Here is a 21486-nt window from a genome sequence, read left to right on the forward strand (position 1 = left end):
GTAGAAGTGAGAAGATGCGGGAAACCTGAAACCATGCAGCAATGCAGGGAAGGAAATCATATCATTAACGACGGAGAACGAAAGCCCGATTCGCGTTAGGCCTTCTTCTTGCCGTCATCACTGGCGGAGTCGTCCTCGTCCATGTCCTCATCGAATTCCTCGTCGTCGTCGTCCTCGGCGTCGAAATCCTCGGAGTCGGAGGCACCAAAGTCAGAATCGGCATCGCTGTCTTCCCACTCCATGAAGATGTCGTCGTTCTTCTTCGACTTGAAGGCGTCCTCGTGCGTAGGCATGACGTAGCCCTCGGGGATGTCCTGCTTGCTGACGTCCAGATCTCTCTTGATCATCTCCTTGTACTTGGTAGGGTCCTTGCGCAGCATAACACCAGCATCGACGTTGGCGGGAGACGAGGGCTCTGCGTCATCGAGCAGAGAGAGAATGGAAAGAAGAACCGACTCGACGCGCTGAGCGGGCGACCAGCGTTCGGATGCAAGCTCGCCCGACATTTCGTCCTCGCCAGGCGGGTGGAGAATGGAGATACAGAGGCGGCCATCAGGGTACACGTTTGGGTGCCAAAGCGGACGCATGAACTTGAAGTCTGGGCTGGTTAGTGGGGTGCCGGATGAGGGGTAGCCGGACATGCTCACCGGGCGGGCTGAAGGGGTAGTTTTTGGGGAAGTTCATCTTGGCCTTGAAGTATCCGCCATAGTAGATGGAGTCCGGGTTCAGCACGATGAGAGCGACATCCCACTCGAAGATGTTCTCGTTGACAAGCTGCGAAAGGGGCGGGTCAGTAAGCGTCACGTTCCCGGCGAGGCAAGAGCGGCGGATGAGGCTGCGGCGACGGAGAAGGGGCGAGGAGCGAGAGGGCGGTCTCCAGGCCCAAGGTGCAGGTGCGGCGGGCTCGAAGCATCGGCGGCGGGTGGAGCGATAAGGAACGGCTCACCTCGATGTTGGTCCAAGACTCCTGGGCGAGGGCCTTGTACTCGTTCATCAACACGCGCTCGGCCATGGTGACAGGGTGGTTGGGGGACAGGAGCAGGGCGAATGGAGGCGGGAGGGTGGTTGTGGAGGAAGGGCGCAAACGGGGACGAGGAAGAGTCGGGGTTTGAGTAGTGAGTGACAGGCGTGACCTAGCAAGGTACAGTAGCGTTCCGCAATCGTCAGGCGGCGGCAAGGACGAGGCGCATAAGGCTGACGGCAACGGCGGTCCGAAGCCGGCTAGACTGCGCGCGGGCGGATCAGCGAGCCCAAGGACCGCGCCCTTTCTCGCCGAGCCAGCCAGCCGCAGCCAGCCCGACGGCCGCCGACGACGGCCGCGACGAGCGCAGAGCCTTCACGCCGGCGCTGGGCTTCCATGACCGTCGGCTACGGCCTGCAGCGCTTCCGAAATCCGCCGCTGCGGGCGCCTGCGGCGCTAGCGAGGCGGGGGCGGATGAGGTGCAGGCGGCAACGGCGCATGATGATGAGGCGAGGATGCGGCGCGAAGCCCGGCGACGGAGGTCACGGTGGGAGGTGTTGAGGGGAGCTGAAGCGTCCCAGATGATGAGAGCGAGGCCGCCAGTCTCGCTTACACCGCCTTGGGTGCCGGCTCCCGCTCGACATTCCGCCCCTTGATCCCAGCCTTCGCCGTCCTCCAGCCACGCTGCCGTGAGCCCGCGCTATTCCGCATCCAACCCCGACCGCGCCTGCAGCAGCATGAATGCAACATCAAGGACTTTGTGCGGCGGCTCTGGCGATCCGAGACGGGATTGCTTGCAGCTGAGCCCCTCGCCGGCCCGGGCCGAGACCCTTCTCGCATTGACCATCCGCTGTTCAATTATAACACACAAGGTATATCAAGCCTAAAAGACCCTACTGTGGGCTCTACCCGTATCTACCCTTTCCCCCCCTTTCTTTCCTTTTTCTTTGAGGAAAAAAGAAACGCGCTGGGTTTGTTGAGAAAGCCCGGTTGTCAAGACACTCCACGCTTTACTGCATCATCCTATCTCAGGGTCCCTTACCACCTCCACCTTCGCCTCCGCTCCCGCTCATCCCGCCTCCGACTTACCTCCGCATTCGGCTCGACATCCTTCCTCCAACACAACGCGCACAGGTTCGTGAACTCCATTGGGGGGTTGTCGCACAGCTCGCACTTGGTGGTGCCGCCCGCTCCCCTCGTCGGTCCTGGTGGCGGCCGGCCCGCCGCTCGCCTTCTTGCACCATCCCTGCCTCCGCCTACGCGTCTCCTCTGCGGCGGAGGGCCCGGCGGCGGACGCCAGCTGGATGGAGATTAGTGTGAGTTGCCCATGTTGTGATGGTGGTGTTTCGTCGTCAACAATGATTCATTGGCAGCGGAACAAGTTGAAGGGCATGCTGTCAGGTGGCGTTTCCTGCTCGAAGAGATTCCCTGTTCTATTTCCTTCGAAAGACTTTCTGTGCTTTGATGGAAAAGTATGGTGAGCTTATATAGGCGTTATGTTGAATCAATATCCTTCTAGTGTGTCAAAAGTCTTGTGCATCTGCCTTTTGAAATTACACGTATGTCTTTAAGTGTTGTCCATTTGTATTGTCAGTGCAGATCTGCTTGGTACATACAACACATCAAAGGGAACAGTAGTCAAAGATGTACAAAGAAGTCAGTCTACTCAGGCCGAATATCAGCTATGACATGCAAACACCCGTCATGCCTTCATGATGGGTAAGACTCCTGCACTACTCCCAAAGATTTGGGCGTCCTGTATCCTCTGGCGGACTCCACACATCCAACTTGGGCTTGCGCTTGCCCCCGAAGAAGCCTCTCTTCTTCGGGTTCTTCTCATCGGAACTGGATGGGGGCTTATAACCCTCACCCATACATTTGCCACGACGCTCTTTAGGGTGGTGATGATCGGTTTGGTAGGATTGGAATTGGCCCATTTTCTTGATGGTAATTGCGTTGTGAGAATATGAAGTAAGCGGCCTTGTGTATTGATACTTGAGCGAGATAAGTACCTGGGCTTCGGTTGCTCCAAAAAAGAGCTCGAGAAGGAAGCCTCTTATTCTAGTTTATATACATTGCGAAAATAAGAAACAGCCGCTAAGAATAGCACGCGGGAAATTATCGATGCAACATTCAAGGTGTACAAACGTGTGCTGTAATTCTCAGGTCAGGGGTACATCAACGTGCATCTTGTATTCACACAAGGCCACCCACTCCTCAAACATTGACATCTGTATTTAAACCTTTAGTGAGAACAAGCTCAAGGGTGCAGGTGCCCCATATCGCGTGGAGACTGTCACTGACAGCACTATGACACCATGCCAAACCCTGCGGCTTTCCGGGCGGAGAAATTGATGCATGATGACAGGTCACCAAGGCCAGCTAGCTGAGGAACAGTCATGCTTGCTGACTGTCATCAGGTCTGGAGCATCGTAGTCCTTTTTCAGCTGCGCTTCGGCGGCGGCGTCGGCTGCGTCGGCTTGGGTGTGCCGGTCGTGTCGTAGGCATCGCGGCCCATTTTTGGCGTTCGGAGGAAGTGCACTGTTTACCGTACACTGATAATTGAGTGTTCTGTATGCTAAGGGAGTGGTTGCTGAAGACATCTTGCGGATGAGGATGATAAAGGAGATTTAAATACATTGCCGGTACCGATAGAGTTTCTTGGACGACGGATTCTGAAACTCAACCAATAGTTCCTTCATCTGACTCTCGCTACACAACAGGCACGAACCGCCAAAATTTTGCTTTTTTCTCTTGCGCGGGACATTCTTGTGTATACCGTCATGCTCTTCATGGTTCGATCGTGCTGTGGAGCCTGTAGGCAGTTGGACGTCATTTGTCGAAGACTTTGTCTGCATTCTTTACATGCCCCTATGTCTTCATCAACACTTCAGCCACGGAAGGTGGCAGAAAGGTTTAGCCCGGTCCTCTGATGACCATCGGTTACCCTACCACTCTTCCTACGTAAGCAGTTAAATCCAAGATCGGGATGAAGATGCGATTTTCAAAAAAGCACAAACGCGTCCAGACCTTGGACTCAACCAACCATGAATACAATGTATCATTTGTGTGCAGACGCGGGCGGACCAATTTCCCTTGTCACCCACCATAGTAGTACCATATTTTGAAGCCTTGTGAAAACAGACCAGCATGATGGGATACCCGCAATAAAAATAAACTCTATGGCGTTCAAATACACAAGCTACTTACTTCTTTTATCTACCAACTCTGCTGTACCGTCTATTTTGACACTAATGTTTGGCCAAAGCCTCATGAAAAGAGGACCAAGCCATCGTACACCCTTCCAGTCCCTCAAACCTTCACTGGCTCTACGCCACCATCCGCAGTCTTCAAGTTCCCAAGCACATCATGCTCGTCGTCCCACTTCGCCAACTCTCCCTTCTCCACCTTGACCAATTCATGCGTGATCGCGCCATCAGGCAACTGCACCACCCTCTGCCGCATCTCATATCCACCGAGCCGGGGCAACAAGTAGATCCAAACCCAGTAGTAGACGCCGCAGATGAGGATGATGCCGATGCCGACGACGCAGTAAGTCGCGTACCAGAAGCTGACATCGCCGCCAGTAGCGCCACCCTCAGGTGGGTACCACGGCATGACGAGCAGAAAGACCTTGACCAGCAGGAACAAGATGACTGCGGCATCCCAGCAGCGGAATTCCGACCGGCCGACGCCAATGCGCGCGCGCTGCCGCCGGATCAGGTAGAGGCCGACGGCCATAAGGAAGTAGAAGATGGATTCGGGGTAGTTTTGGAGGTCGACGACTGTTTGTGGCTGCGTGTCAGCATGACCTGGCCCCATTCGAGAGCATGGGGATGAACAGGGGTTGGACGGGTGCGTACCGAAATTGAATGCGTCACCCGCAGGGGGCGCCAGAATCATGAGGATCGTCATGCCCCATTTGAGCAGGTACGGGCCGATGGGCGTCCCGAATGGGCGGGTGCTGGCCCAAAATGCGGGCCACGGAAGGGCGCCCTGGCGACCAACCTCGCGGATGACGCGGGATTGGCCGATCAGCACTGAGACCAGGTTGCCGAAAGCGGACAGGACGACGAGGATGTTGAGGCCCTTGGCAGCGGTGGCACCGAAGATGGCAGTGAAAAAGAGCGATGCGGCGACCTGCTCGGACTCCATGATATCTTCTTTGGGTACTGTGGAGAAGGAGACGGTCAGTCACTTTCACTACATGGACAAGAAGGCCAAACTTACCGGCGGCGAAGTATGCAACATTGCACAGAATGTACAAGACAGCAACGATAAAGAGCGAGAGTGGCGCCGACCTCCTGATTGTCTTGACCGGATTCTTGATCTCGTTCATAACATTGAATGCATTCTGATAGCCCGAATAGGCAAATGTGATCTTCACTAGCGCGTTGGCGAGACCATTGCCATTGCTAGTGGTGCCAGCGAAGGCATCACGGAAATTCATGTTAGGGTCAGCTACAGACGTGTGGCCGCCAAGGCATACGAGACCAGTAATGCTGATGCTGTTGTATTGGTAAGTAACGCGATCCCATCAGCGTTGCCCGCAAACGAAGAGTCCACTCACAATACTAGGGTCGCAACTTTGATAAACCCAATTATATCGGACAACCAGAGAGCGAGCTTGTTGTTGGCAATGAGAACTACGGATGTAATCAGTGCTTCATTGCTTCACTGGCTGACGCAGGACTTACGGATGACGGCGAGTGTGTACCCTGCCACTGCAATGCCCTTCAACTCCCAAGCAGTCCCCTCACGATCGGTCATCTTGAAAATGTACTGCGAAAGCACTGTTGATACCCTGTGATCAGCGTCTCTTCCACCATACTGATGGATCCACGTGACCCTTACCTATGGCATTGCTGCTACTGAAAGACAAGATCACAGTCTGTACAGCGAAAGTGACGGGGAAGAAGTATTTCGGTCGCGGATAGGCCTGTTCGAGGTACACAACTTCGGCGCCGGAGCGAGCTGGGAAGTAGGAGGCTAGCTCGAGATAGACGCCCAGCGCACAGCAGGAGATGATGAAGCCAACGAGCCAATAAATCAAGCTCAGACCGACAGAGCCGGTGCTGTTCAAAATTGAAGCAGCTGATGTTCTAAATTAGCTCGCGTCCATGTCGAAGTGTAGCAAAAGTAGACTGTCTCATAGTACACTCGAACACTTACGCGTTGAGAAAACACCAGTACCGATCATCTGACCAATATTCAAAAAGATGATGGTATACCACTTGACCTCGTACCCAAGCGGCGAGTAGGACTCAACAGGCGCGCCGGACGCCTCCTGGTAAGTTGGAAGGGATCCATTGCCACCTTGCTCAGCAACGTACTCGAGGCTACTGTGCTTTAAGGCCGCCGAGTCTCCTGAAGGGGAGGCGACGCGCTCGGTGATGCGTTTACTGTCTGGATCGTGGTGGACCGACATGGCGGAAAGCTGCGGGATTGCGGGCTGACTCTTTCACTTTCGGGTTGTTCGGCCAGGTTATGCTACAACAGCGACCGCTGATGCTCTCCGAACTTCCAAGGAATGGGGCAGGCGACTGGCGGAATCAAAGGGTGGTTCAAGGGCGGGACATGGCGGTGCTCTCTCATGTTGAAGCAGAGGTGGAGAGACCTCCAAAGTTAAATGTGCGATTGGCTAGCAGCGTTGCATCGAGTTCGTCGAGCTCTCTTGGCCGGCATTAGGCGATGCCATCCGTCGTGGAAATAAGCGGGGGTGGGTGTTATCATGCAATGCCTATTCTTGATGACGCCATTGGCTAACGGGCGGGGATGCAACCTAAGACAAATTATTGTAAACAGCCCTTCAGCGGCGCCAAGGCCTGTGCCTTCTGACTAGCGGATGGGGCCCCATTTAATTGCGCCAAACGACCCCGGTCAGTAACAATAGCAGCTTTGTCTTGGTGGTTGGCGGTTCAGCGCCTCCTGCTGCACTGAGGCGAATGAACACGGCGCCTTCCCGCGCAGGGCCTTGGGCCATACTTGGGCCTGCTTGGCACCTGCGGAAAATGGTTAAAGCCGCTGTCGTGCGTGCTCTTGAGTTACGGGGCCTGAACGCTGCTGGCCTCTGTTTGTTCAAACTGGTCATGCAACAGATCTTGCTGCAGGCTGTCCCACTGCCATGTCTCTCCACCCCACTCCGATCCTCTATTTAGATGGAAGCGCGTTCTGAGCGTCTGGAAGCTCCCTGTCTAGGTTCGGGAATTTCCCCTTCACGACAAGCAGCAGCGAAAAGCATGCTCGCATTTCGGCCGTTGTCATGACTGTGGCGTATTTGCCGAGACCGACGTTGACATACCATACTCGGCGCTGAAAGAGGCTTGACTGAGGTTTCCGGGGTTTATCACGCCTTCACTTGATTAGGTTGCGTTGTAATAAAAATGTTCATCGGATCTGGCCGAGCTTTCGGAAATTGATCGTCCCCGCTGAAATACGCGGCAAGTGGGAGGCACGGCGGGTGACAAAAGAGACCGCCCACCCACCCGCATCTGCCTCACACAGAGGCATGCGGCACGGTTAACGTTGCATCGTGGCTCGAGCGAAATTGAAGAATTTGCACTAAACAATAATCAGTTTTGATTGCATCATCCCCTACCTGGGGAAAGTGACGTAAGCCACAACTTTCTGATACGGCGTAACATCAGGCCGCCGCATAAGGAAAATAAAAGTACCATCTGCCCCGTTCGTTGTGTTCGATGGTTAAGGTGTGTCGGTAAATCTACAGTTGCCATTAGTAGACCCAAGTTGCACAATTTGCAAGTACAGCAAACTTTGCCAACCGAGATAAAGACGAAATAACATTAATGACAAGCGTAGGTACGGGATTGGTCGGTCTACATGCAACTGAACCCCTTAATGATGCATATCCAACCGTGGTATCTCTGAACGCCAAACCTCCTAATACTTCAAATCAATAGTACGAGGCACTTCATCCTCAATAAGCATGTTCCAACTCCTAAAACGCGTATTGTGGCCGCGTTGCTAGCGTCTTCGGTGAATGTGCTCTCGGTATATATCACCGCAATGATGCGATCTTAACTCCGACGTTTTCCTTACCCATTTCGCGTCCTCGCTTTTGCATAACGCGATCCCTGGCCTGTTTCTTACGCATCTCTTGCGGAGTAAGACCTTCGGTAGCATTGGTAGAACTTGGAACGGAGGGATTGGCTAAAGATTGAAGATGGCGGTCACTCTTCACCCGCCTCGGATGAGCAGTGCTCTGTGCTTCGGCAGATACAGCAGCTCTGGGCTCGGGCCTTTTGACCGGCGAGACAGAACGGCTTGGTCTCGCTTCCACAACAGTATCTCCGTTCGCCATCCAAGGATCTTCGACAGCCGATGTACTTGCAGTCATCGCATGTGTGCGAGAAGTTGTAGACCTCTCTGCCCTGTTCCCAGTCATAGAGCGGCGTGGACGCCTTGGTGAAACGCCCAGTCGGCTTTGCGGTTCCGCGGACGGAGGTAACAAAGTAGCCTTCGTCAGCGGCCTTTGCTCAGCTGGTGATGGCCCGGGTTTTGGCTTTGACTTCCCCAACCGACCCCGTCCGTTGACAGGTGTGGCATCAAGCATGTAATGGCCTGCTTCCTGAGGGTCCAACATCATCTGATCGAATTCGTGCTCCAGCTCGGTCTTGGGCGGATTGTAGTCTGCGGGCAGATCGGGCACCGCTTCGCCCTCCAGGGCAGCCAAACGTCGCTTCAGCATGGCAATCTCAGTGCTTGACTGAAAGTTCTCCGCCATGGCTTGTCTCAGTCGTTCTTTGTAGTCCTTGTTCTTGGCCTCCAACTCTTTCTCGCGTTGCGCATGGCGCTTTCGCTCAGTCTCCAGCTTTTCGGTCAACTCCTGGGCTTCGGTATCCTTCTGTCTGGCGTATTCCTTGGCAATCTGCTGCTTTCTGATGATCTTCCGTGCCTCTCTATCGCTCTCAAATGCATACGAGAGTAACTGTTCCTTCCAGTACCGGCCCGACTCGGAGCGCGGCTCCATAATGTCTATCGTAACGTCGCCGTCATCCTTCGCTCGCGGTTGGGGTCTCGGAGGCGGTTGTGCCTGCGGTTGTGCCTTGGAATCGGTGCGCTTGGATGAGCACCGGGCTTCGTACAGCTTCGCAGTAAGCTTGGAGCTGGAGCTGGGTCTTTCTTCGGGCTCCTCAGCAAGACCGTCGACCTTAGGCGTCCATGGACTCGGGAACTTCCCAGGACAGTTGCTCGGGATCCCGCCTTTGTCGGACTTTTTGCCCTCATTGTCAACGACCTGAGCGCCGAATGACACAGTCTTGCGATCTTTTACCGTGCCCGGCGTCGAGAGGATGCCGCCGGGTAGCCTTGGTTTGTCGGGATCGACGGCATTCTTGAGGCCGAAGTCAGGGGGGAGAGGTCGCAAGAAGGCAGGAAGGTCAGCTTTGGGCTCGATTCTAGCCGGCCTGACGGTCTCGGGCGGGGCTGGAGTGCCAAAGATAGCGTGCTTGATGGCGCGGGCAGCGAAGACGGGAGCGGGCGTCTCGGGAGGCTCGAGTTGTGTGTTGTCCACAGCTTCTAGATCCATGGTGTCAATATCATGCGGTGCAGACACAGGGGAGCGGGCGGACCTTGTGGGTTCTGGGTGGGGTTGCGCGAACCTGACCACCAAGACAGCATGGTTGCTAGGCGGGCAGGTGCGGCGGGTGTGCGGTCGCAGATGAGAACAAAGGTTGCGGGAAGCGCGACTGTACGCACGGAGACGGCCCAGCAGAGGTGCGTAGCGAGCAGGTACGATGTGGAAATGCGGGGCGCAACGAGGTGCGGGAATGCTCGGCGGAGGGAGGGCGTGTTGCAGCAGTGTTGTTTACGACGGCGCGCAGCCAAAACACAGGGAGCCGGGATCCAGCGCGGATCCACGCGCGCGCGCTTCACCGCCTTTGGGGCCCCGCTATCGATAAGGTGCCCTGCCACTGCCGGCTGCCGGCGCGTGCGCCTTCCCATGTCGCGCTCGACGGTCGGGCTTCGCGCGCGGCCGCCGCCTTTCCATGACATTTCCACCCACCTGCGCTTCCACCTAAACACCTGCATATCCGCTCCGCGTCATGATCTCCACCCTGTAAAGGGCTGCAGCTTCGGCTGCATTCTCTAGGTCCCCGCTACCCCAGGCCTATTTTCCAACCCTGACGCACTGCCCGCCATGGCTCCGACCAAACCCCCGCGGAAGAAGATCGTGACCGACCCCAAGACCCCGACTAAGACCCATGGCAACCCCGCTGCGAAGGGCCAGCAGCCCGACGAGCCTGCAACCCCCGGTCCGCAAGCTGCAACCGCCAACTATGCCCAGGCCCAAGCCGACGAGATCGAAGCCTTGAAGGCTATTTATATGGAGGACTATGAGGACGTCGAAACTAAAGGAGCCTGGAGCAAGAATGCTGACCGCGCTTGCAAGATCCTGCTCAAGTCTTTCACCAATCCAGACATCAATGCCCTGCTGTCCGTCCGATTCACAGCCACTTATCCCAGAACTGCCCCAATTCTCAAGCTTGAGAAGACCAATGGTTTGCGCACCAAAACCCAGAAGGACCTGGAGAATCTGGTGAAGACGAAGCCCAATGAACTTCTTGGTGAAGTCATGATCTTCGAGATCGGCTCCGCCATTCAAGATCTACTCGAAGACGCCGTGGTCGCCCGCCGGGAAGACCAGGCCGCGCCGAGTTTGGAGGAGGAACGTCAAGTCCACGAAGCCGCTGCTGAAGAGCTGGCGAGGAAGCAAGAGGAAGAGAGACTGAAGAAGCTAGAGGAAGATGAGGCGGAGCAGGACCGCATCTTCCAGCACATGGTGGAACAGGAACTGAACAGGCGCAAGGAGCAGAAAAGGCAGACCAGAATTCTGTCTGCTGCTGCTGAGGAAACTAGTGTGATCTATGGTACGTGTCGCCGAATTATCTCACCTGCTACGTCGATGTTGATTTTCCCAGAAATCGAAACGGGGCCAATGAGACCGCTCCGCCGCGGCCCCGCCTCCCAAGTCTACGCTGTCGTTCATAAGACGATGCCATTTGCCTTCAAGAAGGCTCTGGTCAGGGCTGAGAGCCATCCCGCCCGCGTCAAGAAGCTCGTCGAAGAGTTTGATCAGGCCATGGAAGACCTGAGAAAAGTGTCGCATGAGAATGTCATCACCGTTCTCGACTTCAAAATTGATAGAGCTCCAGAGGGTGCAGAGTGGCACATCAGCATTCTCACAGACTTTGCCGATAGAGGGTCTCTTGTCGACCTGTTCCAAGTAATTGACACTTTCCCTGCGGATAAGGTCCGCTCTTGGACAATCGATCTCCTTCAGGCACTCGACTACTTGCATCGCAGTGGTGTGATTCACAAAAGACTCCATCCTGGAAATGTTCTCTTTTGTGAGCCTGCTGAAGGGGGCGCTCTGTTCGTCAAGTTGGCAGATGGTGGATATCAGCAATGCCTTCACAATGCCATTGACGCCGCTCGAGGAGCTGAGAAGGCTGAGTCGGCAAGGTCTGCCTACTGGACAGCTCCTGAGCTTCAAGACGGCAACGGTAGACCTTCAAGAAAGACAGATATCTGGGACCTAGGCATCGTCTTCTTGCAAATGCTATTCGGCCTTGACGCGCCCCAGAAGTACAGTTCCCCGGGGGCACTCATGGAGGACAAGAATGTCTCAGCACCCCTTGAAGAGATGATCTCCAAGCTCTTCAGGCCCGATCCAAAGAAGCGCCCCTCTGCCTTCGACCTAATGCCCTCAGAATTCCTCCGCACCAACGCACCTGTGCTTTCACTGTCTTCTTCGCCCTCGCGGACTCGGCTGCATTCCACCAGTAGCTCGATACCGATAGCTGGCCGCCGCATCCGTCGAGAGTCGTCGAGCTATGAAGGTAGCTACCCTAACGGCCCATTCTCTCGTTATGCCAGCGAATGGACAGAGCTTGGTCGTCTCGGAAGAGGAGGGTATGGCGAGGTCGTCAAGGCACGCAACAAGCTCGACGGGGGTGTGTACGCCATTAAGAAGATCAAGCAAAACACCGCTTCGGCCCTTTCCGATGTTCTGTCGGAGGTTATGCTACTTTCTAAGATGAATCACCCCTATGTCGTGCGTTATTATTCGGCATGGCCAGAGAATGAATTGGGCAGTGCCATCGACACCGGTATGTCTCCCATCGTTTCAAATTCGTACTACTCATGATAATCCCACAGCACCGGGCAAAGCTGTTATCCATCATTGATCCGTCCAAGTGCTGACTACCAATCTCAGAGACGGAGACGGAATCCGTTGTGGCTACGGAAGACACAGTATCGAACAGCGGCCCTGATATCGAGTTCACACGGAGCAATACCGGCGGTCTTGACTTCATAAGCTCCGGTATAAACATCCAGTTTGGAGACGATTCTGAAGATGAGAGCGACTCAGAAGATGAGTTCTCAGACTCTGATAGCGAAAGTGGTACTGGTACTGCCGAGACCAAGTCACCGCTCAAGCTAAAGCGTGCAACATCCCGCGGAATCCGAACCACCCTTTACATCCAGATGGAGTTCTGCGAGCGCCAAACACTACGCGACTTGATCCGCAATGGCCTCTACAACGACGCCAATAAAGGATGGCGGCTCCTTCGCCAAGTCGTTGAGGGTCTAGCTCATATCCACAGCCATGGCGTTATTCACAGGGACCTGAAGCCTGACAACATCTTCATTGATACTGCCAACAATCCTCGCATTGGAGATTTCGGTCTCGCCACAACGGGGCAATATCAGATTGCTGACCGGGCCACCACTTTTGGAAGCACGGCAACCAATACTCACGGCGACCAAACCCACAGTGTAGGCACGACGTTCTACATCGCCCCCGAACTGAAGTCAGGTGTCAGTGGAACCTACGACAGCAAAGTCGACATGTTCTCGCTGGGTATCATCTTCTTTGAAATGTGCTATCCGCTGAAGACAGCCATGGAGAGAAGCGAGGAGATTACGAAGCTCCGCCAGAAGGAGCACGTGCTACCTGAGTGCTTCCAGTCGTCGGAAAAGGCTCTGCAAGGCGAAATAATCCTCTCGCTTATCAATCACCGGCCGAGTGAGCGTCCCAGTAGTAACAAATTGTTGCACGAAGGGAAGATCCCGCACGAGATTGGCGATGAGACAGTTCGGTTGGCTCTTGCAGGCCTGTCAGATCCCAAATCTCCATACTACCATAAGATGCTATCTGCTCTGTTTGCTCAAGGAGCCAACAAACAGGTGCAAGTAAAGGACTACGCCTGGGATCTCAACGCGACAAACGGCCCACATGAGCAGAAGGCGAGCACTTTGGTGATCCAGGAGCTAGTGGAAGATAAGCTGAGCGCCGTTTTCCGACGACATGGCGCTGTCAAGACAAGGCGACAACTGCTTTTCCCTACGTCAGATCACTATGAAGAGCAGAACGTCGTGAAGCTATTCGACTCCTCTGGAACCCTTGTCCAACTACCTTATGACTTCACGCTACCTTACGCTCGATCCATTGCCAGACAAGCTCCTCCCGTGGAAAAGACATACACCATCGGACACGTCTACCGGGATGCGTTTACGGGAGGCGAACCTCGTAGCAATGGAGAAGCCGATTTTGATATCATCTCCTACAACAGTCTCGACCTTGCTCTCAAGGAAGCCGAGGTCGTCAAGGTGATGGACGAGGTGATTGATGAGTTCCCGTCATTGTCGACTGCCCCGATTGTGTTCCAAATCAATCATGCGGACCTTTTGGATCTGATCATGGAATCCTGCCGTATAGCTACGCCGCTGCGCCGCTCCGTCAAGCAGATCCTTAACAGGCTGAACATCCACGACTGGACGTGGCAAAAAATTCGGAGTGACCTGCGATCTCCCACCGTTGGCGTCTCGTCTACTTCACTTGACGACTTGGCCAAGTTCGATTTCAGTGACTCTCCAGAGAAAGCCTTCAGCAAGATCCAGTCTCTGCTTGCAGGAACTGAATTCTTGGACAAAACTCATGCAATCTTTGCTCACTTGCGTACCGTCCTCGGCTATCTCAAGAAATTCAACGTCCATCGTCAGATCAAGGTCAATCCCCTCGGCACGTTCAATGAAAAGTTCTATGCTGGCGGCTTCATGTTCCAATGCTTGTACGACACTAAGAGACGCGATGTCATAGCCGCTGGAGGCCGGTATGATGCTCTAATAGAGGAACATCGCTCCAAGGCGCAGGGTAAATCCAGTAGTTGCCACGCCGTGGGACTGAACCTCGGCTGGGACAGGCTGGTAGCATCCATGGCGCGTCTTCAGAAGAAAGCCGGCAAGAACAACTTCCTCAAGAAAGCCAACGAAGATGAGTCCGGACCCGGCCAATGGGCAACGCGCCGCTGCGACGTCCTCATCTCTTGCTTCGACTCCGCCGCCCTCCGTTCTACGGGCGTGAAAATGGTCGGTGAGTTGTGGGCCCACGACGTCAGCGCCGAGCTCTCCATCGACGCACGCTCGCCGGAAGAGCTCCTCTCGCACTACGCCGAGGACAAGCACTCGTGGATCGTCATCATCAAGGCCGACGCAATCAACACCGGCAAGCCCGACCTCAAGATCAAGTCGCTTGTGCGCAAGGAAGACACGGACATCCGCAGCTCCGAACTGCTCTCATACCTCCGCCAGGAGATGCGCGAGCGCGACCATCGCGAGGGTCGTGCCGCCGCCACCCGTCTTGGCTCCAGTCGCCTCTTCGGCGCAGGCGCCGGCAGCAGCTACGAGAACCACAGCACCCATGGCGGTTCCGCCGAGAGCAGCGGTGGTATCCCGGCCGGCAGCGGTCGCAGCTCCAACAAGCCCGGCACTGGCGCCGGCGGAGCGGGAGGACTTGGTAGCGGAACCGGCAACACGAACAATGTTCAAGTGCTCATGGCGCAGCACCGGTCCAAGAAAAGCAACAAGTGGAGCATCGTCGAGGCGGCGCAGGCACGTGCCCGCGAGCTGCTAGCCTCGCTCGTCGACGGACCCATCGCCGCAATCGAGACCAAAGACGAGATCTTGGAAACCATCCGCGAGACGCGCCTCAGCGAACCGGACTCGTGGCGCCGCGTCATCCAGAGCGTGCCGCTGGGCGAGCGCCAGTACCTACAAGAGGTGCACGCCATGCTAAACGAGTACCGCAGGAAGTGGGAGACGGATGGCAAGCCAACTGAGGGAAGGGCAGCGTTCGTCTATAACTTCAGGACGGGCGGTATGGTCATGTATGATTTGGGAACTTAGGGGATGATGAAGATGAAGTGGCGGCCTCCACGATAGACTGGCTGTGCGCTGGCGTGCGGGCTGCAGCTGGATTTATGGTTACACGACGATGAAGATATGCAGCTGGTGGCTGATGACTAAAGATAGCGATATCTTAACGAGCAAATGGAAACTCGTTTGACAAAGACTTTTAGCTTAGTGAGAGCGAGCGTTTGTGATTATGATGTCTGTTTTGTATTCCAGTGATCGCTTGACGTACGCGTCACGGCGTGGTCTCGTCACCATGTATCGCTGTCTTGCTACGCCACAGAATACGCATGAGCCCGTGGTACTGAAGCCCAGTTCCACCGCAATCGTGACGTCTGCTCGATCCGGCCGCCACTCCGAATCATTGCACGGGAAAGTGCTGTATCTCTGCAAACACTTCGACGAACAAAATCAATGACCTACTATATGCTAAATTAAATATGCTCACACTGCTGCATTAGATGTCTAGGACAAAAAGCGACACATATCCACGTGCCTTACATGTGCGGAGTGGCTGCGGCCCATGTGGAGCAAAGATGCCCATTTTCCAAAGAAAGTCGTCTCTTTATCTGTTAGGTTCTACGTGGCGGTTATGAAGTTTCAATGTCGGCAAGGTGATCACTCTTTTTCAGATCATACGAGTAGGACGGGTTTCAGTACTATCATCCACTTTATATAAAACTGCGGTGAGAATTCAACAATCTCTCCCCCACACCCGCCTATATATCCGCATACACACGATAAGCATCAGTCGCCGATACACCTTCACCAACCTCCCAACCGAATCCATGGACAGTGTACGCCAATTCTGCAGAAATCTCTACCTGGATCGCCGGGACGCGTACGAATACTTTCGCATGCGGGATAGAGAATTGAAGGAGCGGCCATGGTTGGACCGCCACTACGAACAGCGGCGTAAAGCCGAGCGCGAAGCCAAGGAGGACGCGGAACCCCCCAAAGGAGAAGAAGCCTCTGCGGGACCTTCGAAGGATGCTGCTCCACCAACTTCTCGCGTGGAAGCCACACCGGGACCCAGCAATGCTGCTGCGACGGCCGCGGCTGCGAGTGACACTGGCACCGTGGCTTCTTCCAGCAGCTCGACGGCGGCCCCGAAGACCACGGCGGACCCCAGGACCACGGTGGCTCCCAAGACCACGGTGGCTCCCGAGGCCGCGGCGGCAGATTCTGCTACCAAGGCCAACAGAGAACGGTCGGACGACGAGCCTAGATCTCTGAATCGGAAGCCGCCCAATCAGCCATCAGAGAAGGAGGGGTCTTTCGGCGAACGCTGGGCGTGGCTAAGCCGCGACAGTTTCATCGACATGTTTGGTCATGACAGGGGCCACTAATGCGTGTTACGACACTGCGCATGCGGGTCGACCGCATAGCTGCACTAGTGTATACAAAGCTGGGGGTGGAGGGTGTGCGTGTCACATCCTGGTTATAAGAATGAATAATCTAGATGTTCTCAAACTTTGTCCGTGATCCTCATCCTGGAATCGATGTAGACTTGCTGTGGGCAGATCATCACGCCGGAAGCTTGGTCTTTGAGTCGAGGAAAAAGCCTGACGCGAAGTTCAATGCCGGTCCTGCTACGCCTGACCAGGACGTACCTCTTGTGCACACAAAGCCACCGCAAGGCCGTTCACTCGCGACCACGCCTTCACTTCATGCATATATCTCCCCACGTCGGTGCTCACTTCTCCACAATCCTCACTGCCTACGAAGTGTCTTCAGCAGTACGAAGAAACTCCCCAACACTCACATAACCAATGACGTTCCACGAAGATATCCCACCCTCTCCTTCCTCCAGCCGCGCTGCCCTCGTCGACAGCAACAACGACGGCAACGCTACCAGCGACGATCCCACCACCACGAATAGCACCAAGACAATCGACGGCCGGGCTGCAGCATCACCGTCGGCCTCTCGCGCGTCCTTAGTAGCTAATGAAGATGCGCAACACCGCGCAAGCACGCGCATCTACACAGACGACGAGCGAGAGCCAGAGTTGTGTCAGATGCCGCTCGAGGAGTGGGAGCGCGGGCGCTATTTTGAAGATGGAGATTGGTGCGGGTAGAAAGAAAAGGGTGGCGCCCGAGAGATGGGCAGCACTACGTGCTGACCTTCCTTTTGATCTCCTCGGTGCCCTGCAGAGGGCGCTACATTCTTCTGATTATGGGGCAGTTGAAGTCGTCACCAGGACATAGATGCAAGTCTTGAGGCTTGTACAAATACATCCGGACACGTGATTCAACTGCCCACGTAGACAGTAAAATATCATAGAGACAGAGAGGGAATGACCCAGTTCTTGTGCAACCTACTGGGAGGGCGCCATGGAACTGGTCACCGTGCCGTGCCATCATGCATCTTCAGCTTCGACGACTCACTGTAGCCTCACTCTCTCCTTGCTTCAGGATGAGAAAACGATTTTTCTTTAGCTCAGCCAGGGCAGTTTTCACTGAGACTCGGTGCTCACCTCCTCGACCCACTTGGCCCCGCTTGCGCTCTGTACCCATTCAAGCTCCCATGCCCCCTGTCTGGTACGCTTTTGGCTCTTCCTTTGCCCTTCGTATCGACCTTCTTCGTGTAACCAAACAAAAACTTTTTAACGCTTATGGCAATGCTCGACAACATCTGGACGGGATATACCATGAGTGTCCACATTGCCTGCACGGGGATCATGAGCAATGTGCGCAACCAGTCATACAAGATCTTGACAGCTCCGGGCTTTTTCTGCTGCCCGCTCCGGGCCGCCGCAGCTGCCAGTGCGAGTGCATCTTTAAGACGTGATTCGAGGTCCTGCAGGCGAGCCTCGGTCGTCATGGTCTGAGTCGTCGCGCGCTTTTCATAGCGGCGTACGGCGCGGTTCAGAGCATCCAACTGAGGCTGGACAGTCTGGCGGACAGAATTCACAACTTCGGTGGAATTGGCGGAGCCCGCAGACTTTTCCTTCTCTTTAATGGCGGCATTGGCGGAAGCGACGTCGGCCATATGCGACTCCAATTCGCTAAGGCGCCTGCCCAGGTCGGATACGACAGGTTCGTCAGGTTTGGAGTCGGGCTCGGCTTGCTCGCGGACGATGCGTTGCAGATACATGGTCCTGGCACGGAGCATGCGGAGGAGGTGCGACGCAGGGCGGACCTCGGCAGCCAACAAGAATATAGTGAGGTTGTAGTTCGAAACGAGGCCTTCGGATGGACGTGATAGAGAGTCGCGGATGGCATGCAGGAGGTATGCACCGAAGACGGGACCCAGGAAGCATGCTGCGAGAGCATACAGCTGGTCAAACTGCAGCTCTCTCACGGCGGCGACATATTCAGGCGAGCGTTCCGGGGCAGGCGTGCCGCCAGGGGTGTCGCTGTGCTCCGAAGCAGACTTCGCGTCGGCGATAGGTGAGTCTTCGATGACTTCGTCGTCTTCCGAGTCTTCCTCAGGTATGGTATCAGCCAAGCCTATGCCGGCGGCTTGTACCAAGGGTGCAGGGGTCTGGGCGGCGCGATACCATTCCCTGTGCTCCTGGTCAGTAGGAAGAGACCAAAGGGAAGCTGGAGCAAAACGTACCATGGCATGCGCACACACCAATTCAGCAGCAGCGAAGCAAGGCCAAGCAGCAGAATGTCGGTGACGACGGCGCTGCCATTGGTGAAGAAGATGCCGCTCACAGCGGGCAAGATGGCGAAGACCAGCGGCAGCGAGTGCCAGTGCGAAGGGTCGCCCTGGTCCAGATCGTCTGGGTCGCGCGAACCGGGATTAAGTATGTTGTCGGTGGAGTCGCGGATGGAGGAAAAGTCGGACAGCATGGAGCTGCGGCGGCGCAGGACATGCGGCGGCTGGGCAATGGACGAGGACGAGGCGGACGGATCCCATGGCGTGGTGTGGGAGCGCGGCAGGCGGTGACGCAGCGCTGAAGACTGCTTTGGTTGCACAGGGAAGGGGCGTGCGGAGGGTTCAGGCGGGTCGTCGGCCATAGCTCTTTGCACGGCAGGCGCGTGCTGGAGCTGGAGCTTGAGCTTGCGGGAGCTGCGGCGGGCTGGCAGAGGGGCGTGCGGGTGGGATTGGGGTTGCTGAGGGATGGGGGACAGCAGCAGGACGAGGGAGAGATTGCGCGTCTTGCATGGTTCGGGGCGAGCTGAGCTGAGCTATGAGAGAGGTGGTGGGAGTACTTGGACGTGCTGGGCCAAGGGCAGATTGGAGGAGCCCGTCACGCGTTGTGATTTCCGCCCTGACAGCACAACAGCCGGCCCCACACCCGCTAAATCCGCCTCCCTCGCCTCCCAATCAGGCCCCGTCCCCACCGTTCCAGACCTGACCGGTGCACCCCCGCCATTCCGACCTCGACTACGACTACTTTGGCTCATTTTTGCGCAGAGCCGGCATGGACTCGTCGCTGCTGGCAGCCGGCTCCCTGCAATCTCCACTGTGTTGGTGTTCCAGCTATTGACACCCAGAAGCGGCTGCTCGGTGTCTCGCCCTCAATAAGCACCGCCACAGCAAAATGTAAACCACCTTATTGAGCTCTCTATAGACATGTCTACACACGAGCCCACTTCGCCCGCCATGGCTCGCCCGGCTCTTCTTCCTGCAACACGCTCTCTTTGTCGATCGTCAAGCCCAGTGCTGCAAACTCCAGCATTTTTGTCCGGCCATCTCAGCTCCGAGGCTCTACCCAAAGAACCCTCTTTGCTCGTCCACTCCTGCCTCATCGACAATGGCTGAAGAAGAGGCTTCGCTCTATCCCGCCGCCGTCTGCCTTCCCATATTTGCTGGTTTGGCCGTCATCCTGGACATTCCCCCTCTGGTCTGGCACGTCCGCAACTGCAATATTGCTGCAGCTGCCTTGGTCGCGTGGATTATCACCTTCAACTCCTTCGCCTTCATCAACTCTTTGCTCTGGAGTCGAGAGGATGCGTCCAGCTGGTGGCCCGGATATGGTCTCTGCGACGTCGAGGTCTACCTCATTGTCGCCGGCTGGGTCGGCGTCACCACCACCCTGGTCTGCATCATGCGCGGCCTCGCCAAAGTCCTGGACACCAAGAACCAAGTAGTGACGCCCTGCCGTGCCGAGCGCATCCGTCAATGCCTCGTCGATGCTGCCATCTGCTGGGCGCCTCCCATCCTCCAGCTCGGCCTGTTTGACGTCATCAAGGTCTATCGCTACTATATCTACGACATCAACGGTTGCGTTCCCGCCACTGACCTCAGCTTGGTCAGTTTCGCTCTGGTCTACCTCTGGCCGTTGGTCATTGGAGTCGTCGTTGTGCACTATGCCGGTACGTTCGACTCCCCACTTCCCAGCCAGGAACAAGCAGACTGACGTGCCATTCGTAGTCCTCGTCCTCGTGCGCCTGCACTGCTACCGCACCGAGTTCTCGCGCCTCGTCCACTCGCACAACACTACACGCTCACGTTTCCTGCGCCTCTTTCTCCTCTCCACGCTGATCCTTCTCGGCATCCTCCCCACCCAGGCTGCAATCCTATACGCGAACGTTCCCGCCTCATTCATGAATTTCTCATGGTCACGCAACCACGATCCCATCCATCGCTCCACTATCCAGGCCGCGTACTCCCACGGCAAACTCCTTCCCGATCGCTGGGTCAGCCTTGCTTGCGGCTTCCTCATCTTCCTCTTTTTCGGCCTTGGCACCGACGCCTCGGACATGTATCGCTCGTGGGCCAAGAAGTTGGATCCCGCCCGCCTCTTCAGGAGGAGGAACCGAAACCGGCGTCGAAGCATATTCTCCATTTCCCGCAGCAGCACTCCCCTCTCCCCATCCGCCCGCTCCACATTCAGCTGCAAGACGTACTTCACCTCGTCCACCGCCACCACCCGTAGCAACGGCACCACCGGCAAATCCTCTTCCCTCTCAAAGTCCCTCTGCAAGTCGCCCCTGGATTTCTTGCGCTCGAGCGTCGACACCGCACCTGCCTCAAATGGTAGCAGGACCTGCAGCACCGCGCCTATTCTCCCACTTCACCACAATCACCATCGTGATTACCGCCACTCAAACAACAGTAGCAGCAACCGAAACAACAGCAACGTCGCGCGCACTCTGAGCACCGCATCCGCATCCGTCGCTGCACCAACCATCGACACGGCTATCCCGATGACGCCGCTAAGCAAGGCCATCCGGAAAGCCAGTGTTGGGACGTTGGTCGAGGATGCCAACGACTGTGATGGTGCCACGACGGTGTGCGGCTCGCCGGTGGTGGATGTGGAGAAGAGTGGTGGCGGAAGCGGAGGTGAGTCTAGGAGGATTGTCAGGGGCCTGGGAATCGAGATGTGAGGCCAAGGATGGAAGCGTAGAGG

General features: G+C 56.0%; 7 protein-coding genes across 7 annotated transcripts; 3 read left to right on the forward strand and 4 right to left on the reverse strand.

The window, feature by feature from the left end:
- Positions 1-95: 95 nt before the first annotated feature.
- On the reverse strand, positions 96-1012 carry CDC34 (Ubiquitin-conjugating enzyme subunit; the record flags this gene model as incomplete). Its single annotated transcript, XM_066775051.1, has 3 exons — positions 96-598; positions 648-774; positions 947-1012. The coding sequence occupies 3 exons, from the start codon at positions 1010-1012 to the stop codon at positions 96-98; spliced, it is 696 nt and encodes a 231-aa protein (XP_066635170.1).
- Positions 1013-4273: 3261 nt separating this feature from the next.
- Positions 4274-6389, reverse strand: SLS55_003581 (uncharacterized protein; the record flags this gene model as incomplete). The annotated part of the gene is made up of 7 exons (XM_066775052.1): positions 4274-4746; positions 4825-5133; positions 5192-5469; positions 5532-5607; positions 5659-5754; positions 5816-6055; positions 6134-6389. The coding sequence occupies 7 exons, from the start codon at positions 6387-6389 to the stop codon at positions 4274-4276; spliced, it is 1728 nt and encodes a 575-aa protein (XP_066635171.1).
- Positions 6390-7663: 1274 nt separating this feature from the next.
- Positions 7664-9509, reverse strand: SLS55_003582 (uncharacterized protein; the record flags this gene model as incomplete). Its single annotated transcript, XM_066775053.1, has 3 exons — positions 7664-7682; positions 8309-8438; positions 8504-9509. 3 exons carry the CDS (start codon positions 9507-9509, stop codon positions 7664-7666), a joined length of 1155 nt encoding a protein of 384 aa, XP_066635172.1.
- Positions 9510-10121: 612 nt separating this feature from the next.
- On the forward strand, positions 10122-15172 carry GCN2 (eukaryotic translation initiation factor 2-alpha kinase; the record flags this gene model as incomplete). Its single annotated transcript, XM_066775054.1, has 2 exons — positions 10122-12093; positions 12201-15172. The coding sequence occupies 2 exons, from the start codon at positions 10122-10124 to the stop codon at positions 15170-15172; spliced, it is 4944 nt and encodes a 1647-aa protein (XP_066635173.1).
- A 794-nt stretch (positions 15173-15966) lies between these two features.
- Positions 15967-16527, forward strand: SLS55_003584 (uncharacterized protein; the record flags this gene model as incomplete). The annotated part of the gene is made up of 2 exons (XM_066775055.1): positions 15967-15975; positions 16090-16527. 2 exons carry the CDS (start codon positions 15967-15969, stop codon positions 16525-16527), a joined length of 447 nt encoding a protein of 148 aa, XP_066635174.1.
- A 763-nt stretch (positions 16528-17290) lies between these two features.
- On the reverse strand, positions 17291-18979 carry SLS55_003585 (uncharacterized protein; the record flags this gene model as incomplete). Its single annotated transcript, XM_066775056.1, has 3 exons — positions 17291-17326; positions 17829-18687; positions 18741-18979. 3 exons carry the CDS (start codon positions 18977-18979, stop codon positions 17291-17293), a joined length of 1134 nt encoding a protein of 377 aa, XP_066635175.1.
- A 908-nt stretch (positions 18980-19887) lies between these two features.
- On the forward strand, positions 19888-21463 carry STE3 (a-factor receptor; the record flags this gene model as incomplete). The annotated part of the gene is made up of 2 exons (XM_066775057.1): positions 19888-20449; positions 20508-21463. 2 exons carry the CDS (start codon positions 19888-19890, stop codon positions 21461-21463), a joined length of 1518 nt encoding a protein of 505 aa, XP_066635176.1.
- Between the last annotated feature and the right edge of the window lie 23 nt (positions 21464-21486).

This window comes from Diplodia seriata, assembly GCF_021436955.1.
Source record: "Diplodia seriata strain FDS-637 chromosome Unknown scaffold_3, whole genome shotgun sequence".
Lineage (NCBI taxonomy): Eukaryota > Fungi > Ascomycota > Dothideomycetes > Botryosphaeriales > Botryosphaeriaceae > Diplodia > Diplodia seriata.